Source organism: Belonocnema kinseyi, chromosome 1 (genome assembly GCF_010883055.1).
Source record: "Belonocnema kinseyi isolate 2016_QV_RU_SX_M_011 chromosome 1, B_treatae_v1, whole genome shotgun sequence".
NCBI lineage: Eukaryota > Metazoa > Arthropoda > Insecta > Hymenoptera > Cynipidae > Belonocnema > Belonocnema kinseyi.
The window spans coordinates 102,225,250-102,230,377 of NC_046657.1; the positions used below are offsets into that span (position 1 = coordinate 102,225,250).

Consider the following 5,128-nt stretch of genomic DNA (forward strand, 5'->3'; position numbering starts at 1 on the left):
TATTGAAAAAATTATTTTGTTGAAAAATCCATCTTTTATAGCAGAAAAAAAAACATTTTTTTGTATAAAACAAATTAATAAATTTGAATATTTTTAATTTGTATCTGAAATTGTGTTTTATTACGGTTATAACAGATTATATGTTAAGTATTATAAGATTAAAATGCTAATATTCGAATATTAATGATAAAGGGAATTGAACAATTAGTCAGGGAAAAATCAGGGAATTTTGAAAATTAAGTTCTCGGACATCCAGCCTGATTCTACTAACAATAACTAGCAAAACATGTACGGAAAATCCGATTGATGAAAGAACAACCTTTAAAGCAAAATAAAAAACTTTTTTATCGTAAAGCTGTGGTATGATCTGACGATGTCTTTACGATATCGTAAAGACACCGTAACGGCATGGATATAGGATGTCGTAAAGTTGTCGTAAAGTTGTCGTAAAGACGTCGCCAAATTTTGTGCCCACTGGGATAGTAACCAAAGCTATTGAAAGAAACAGTAGTGATCTAGGTTTAGTAAAAAGTTGAAGGGAGATATTTGATAGCGTTAGTTCTTTATTTTCATAATCTTATCATTACAATAGTTGAAATACACTTGTGCGTATATATACATTATTTGCGCCAATTTTATATCTTCAATGAAGAACGTTCCATTTCGCAAACGAGAAATGTACAGCAGCCTTTTAATAAGTTTCTGAGTGATTTACAAATAAAAAAGTGTAGTAAAATAGCGAAGGTTCTCTTTAATACTATGCTTCTTTTCCTTATCGTGAAGATATAGGTGGCGACTCGATAGACAAAAAAATAAATATGCTTTCTTAAAATAATAAAAGATGCTTCGAAAGTAGCGAATTATTTTTGTTTTGTTTTTTATGTGGACGAAAAATTACATTTTCTTTTAAACCTCTACTTTCTGTGAGGCTGAAGAAAATAATTATAATGGATAGATAACATGTTTGTAAAATTAAATTCAGTTCAGATTGTTCGATGTTTAGTAATCGGTTTGCCCCAGCACACTGAACATGATCCTTTTAAAACTGTTGCTCTGGTGGATCTTCTCACCGTCGTCTTCCAAAACTACCTGCAACAGAAAATTAAAATTTGATTTAATAGTAACTATGAATCATAATTTTCTTAACTAGGCGATGATAAATTTAAGTTTATCAACAAAAAATTAACTTCAAGAAGCTGTCTTCAAAAGAAGTTGAAGGGTGGCAGTAGAGAACTATATAAGCAACATTTGATCGAAAATGGGTTAATTCGTAAAAAAATTCTTTAACAAAATCAAATACACTTTGTGATACAAATATTCGTTTGAATTCTCATTTTTTAATACAGTCATAAAAAAGTAATTTAGATTTAGATGTAGTTTTTTACTGTAGTAATATCTTTTCCCCTTTACAAACAATCGTCGATTTCAGTGCGATGACGTCACATTAAAATTTGATTTTGTTGTAACAGAATAATATTTTGGTATCAAACATTTGGTATTCTTATTTTGCTCTCCCATATTAATTTTTTTAGATGACAACTTTTTTACCCTCATTCAGAAACTCAATAACTCGGGAGCAAGTTTTTATTTCTTATATGATCTGAAAATTTCGAATGAAATTTGTTTTCGGCTTAAATCAGCAAGACTTCATCCCCGAAGTGGACTTCTGTCTTATTTTTCAATGTTGATTTTGATTTTACGGATTGTTTTTTCGCTCTCCTGAAAAATTCCGATTTGGTTGGTTATCTAGTTTTGTATTGCCAGCCCTCAGTTGTGTACTTAAAAACTGATTATGCTTCTTTAGCTTTGGCACATTTTTGTTATATTCTTTAATTCTTTTATGCGGTGTTTGTAAAGTTATAATTTAATTGTAATGATGCTTACAAAGGGAGGCAACCCTCGCGTATCACCGATTTTGATGAGATTTATTTAGGTGAAAGTACATCGCAATCTATTAGGTACATATTTTCTGTAGCTGCCACTGAACTTTTGTTTATGAGATATTAGTAATAAATAAATTTAAAAAATAAATGCAATATTACGACAATTTTAATTGTGTACGCATTATTTTTTTACGTAAAATGATTGCCAGATACATGTTGTCTAATTTCTGGTCAAAACGAATTAAAACTGAAGAATGCCTGTCATTTTGATAAATTATTATAAACAAATTTAAATTTAGTCATTTTACTCCATAAAAGCAGTTATTTTACGAAAAACTATTAATAAACAACTCGTGCAACAACTTAATTATTTTTATGAATATTATAAAGAAACGAATCGGTGCTTTTAACCTGAAAAAGGGCTAAATTGTGAATTTCTTTTTATAATGAATATTCATAAAAATAATAAATGTTGAATACTAGTTTACTTCATCTAAGAATCACACCTGAAGATTTTATTATTACATTTTTGCAAAAAAAAACTGCTTTTATGGAGTAGAATGGCCACATTAATTATAATATATTATTATATATTATATTATAATTATAATATAAAATATGTAGTCTCGGCCTGGATTTGATCTGAGAACGCTACAATTCACGAGTGGAGCGTTAATCAATTACGTCACCGGGGCTTCATCATATAGTTTCTCGTTTCTCCTGTTTTTATTATTTAAATTTATATTTATTTATTTTTCATTTTTACAAATATATTACGTCGACTTGATTTTAAAAAGTCAAAAAAAGTACTTGCTATTAACTCTTTTTAAATAAGGAATAATATTTACCCAATAACTATTTATATTCAACTCCCCCCCCCCCCGGCTATATGTTGGAGTGACGTTATGGATAGTTATTTTTTTAGATCGATTTCTTTAGGATAAGGAAATACTGATTAATAAGCAACCTAGTGTGAGAGTTTCTGAAAAATTTAAATACTCTTTATCTTTCCTAGGAAATAGAGCAAGTAATTTTACTTTCTTAAATAATTACAAAATGCATTTCACAAAAAATATCACTCTTAAAATTCTTAACTTTTCACGGTTCAGCTAGGAAAAAATGATAAAAATAGATATTGTTTAAACAATTTAAGAATATATTAAATAAAAATTATTATTGATTTACACGATTTTCTTCACGATTTACTGAAATAAACGATTTAAAGAAATAATAAATGCTTAAACAATTTAAAATTATTTTAAGAATATTTGGAAACTTATCACGCGCTTAATGAAAATAATTAATGTTGAAAAAATTTCAAAAAAATACCTTCTTTAGCATGAATTTGAGATAAAACTGCTATTTTTTCCATTTTTTAGAAAACCGAGATTTTCCCATTTAAAACCCCATGTTACTTTCGAAAGCCCGGGGGCGCGGGTTTAAACCCTTAAACGACAAAAAAACGGAGTACATTGGGGGGGGGGGGAGGTATATTTTCAGAGGATAAGCCTTTCGAATATAAAAGAATTTTAAAGGTTAAGTTTTTCGAAAATTATAAATTTAGGTCTTTTTAAAAATCGTACCAAGTGCTTTGATAAATTTACGCATTTTTATTTCACATTATAGCACTGCGTGAAGTTTAAAATATAATTATTTTATCATTTTATTTTTATAAATTATCCAAACAAAATAATATTGTTTGCTTTGCTGCGACGTTTTTTAGTATCTTACGTTATATTTTGTTATGATTTATAACATTACTCTTCGACGATTAAAATCAGTAAAATCGCTGGGGACCACTTGTCCTGGCGACTATAGTTGTCCAGCGAGTAGTAAGTTTTTTTTGAATGAACACTTCACAATCATTAATATTCTAGTGAACAAAATACCACCACTTGCTTAAATTTATATTCTGATTCTGTGAAAAGTTCATTAAAAATAAAAATGTCACAAAGTAAAGAGATGCAGTCTGGCGTCACCATGTAATATACATAGGAAGAACAAGAAAAGATGTACTGATACTTCGGTGGCGTAATTAGATTATGCTCCGTTATCGGGTAGTGGCGTTCCCGGTTCGAATCCGGGCTGGGGGAGATTTTTCTCGTTTCTCCAAATATTAGACCAGGAATCGACACACTTTATTATTTTAAAATCACATTCATAGGAAAGGGAGTAACAGTAATAGACTACATCTTCACTGAAGAAAGAATGCGGCATATCATAGGGAGTATGAAGGTGGGGAATGAGACAGGGTCCAGGGCCCAGGCACTTCCCGCTGATAGCTACTCTAAAAGAAGATGTCAATAAGCGCGGCAAAGGGAGAAAAGAAATAGGGTGGGAAAGGAACACGAAAATGGGAATTGGGGGAGGGGGGTTGATAAATTAAAAGAGTTTTAAACAAAAGATAGAAAAGGAGAAAGTTTGGTATAAAAAAGAGGAGGGAGTAGACTCGGTAATTGAAAGTTTGAAGGGGACGATTGAGAAGGTAAAGGATGAGCTGTGTACTAAAGAAGAAAGAGTAGAAGTAAAGAGAGGCTGGTGGGAGGAGGAATGCTGGGAGAGTAAAGAGAGAATGAAAGAGTGTGTAAAAAAGTTGAGAAAAGGGGAATTGAGAAGGAGGAGTATAACAGGAGAAAAGGGAAATATGAGAAGATGCTGGAAGGAAAAGGACAAAGGGGAAATGTGGAATGAGGCAGAAGTAGAAGAAGACATCAAAGAAGGAAGGGGTGTGGGATGTGATAAATAGGGACAGAGGGGAGAGGAAGCACGTTAATGAAGAAATAGAAATAGAGGAATGGACGGATTATTTCAAGGGTCACTAGGGAGAGAGCAAAGGGAAGGGAACGGAATAACAACAGAAGAAGTGGATGAGACAGTAGATAGACTAAAAAGAAACAAAGCGACAAGAGAAGATGTTAAGGAGAATAAGGCGATAAAGCCTGGAGGAGAAGGAGTTAGGGACAGGATATGGAAGATCTGCAACAAAGCCTGTGAAGGAGAAGGGTGGCCGGAAGAGTGGATTACAGGACTGGTGGTACCGTTTGTCAAGAAATGGAAAGGGAAGAAGGTAGAATAATAGGTTAGGTATGAAAAAGAGGATGGAATAGACTTGTTAATTGAAAGGTTAAAGGGGTCCAATGAATAGGTAAAGGATGAGCTGGGTACTAATGAAGAAAGAGTAGGGGGAAAGAGAGGCTGGTGGGACGAGGAATGCTGGGAGAGTAAAGAGAGAATAAAAAAGTGTG

At 31.9% G+C, this 5,128-nt stretch overlaps 1 protein-coding gene across 3 annotated transcripts in view; it reads right to left on the reverse strand.

Moving 5' to 3' along the window:
• Positions 1 to 543: 543 nt before the first annotated feature.
• The window catches only part of LOC117182596 (PDZ and LIM domain protein 3-like), a 33,459-nt gene continuing 28,874 nt past the window's right edge, over positions 544 to 5,128 (reverse strand). For 2 of the 3 annotated variants that reach the window (XM_033375704.1, XM_033375692.1), the window contains one exon: positions 544 to 1,089. In XM_033375704.1, the coding sequence (XP_033231595.1) occupies positions 1,000 to 1,089 (90 nt within the window). In that variant the 3' untranslated portion in view covers positions 544 to 999. The remainder of the gene's footprint in view (positions 1,090 to 5,128) is intronic. The other variant, XM_033375699.1, reaches the window with a different exon arrangement.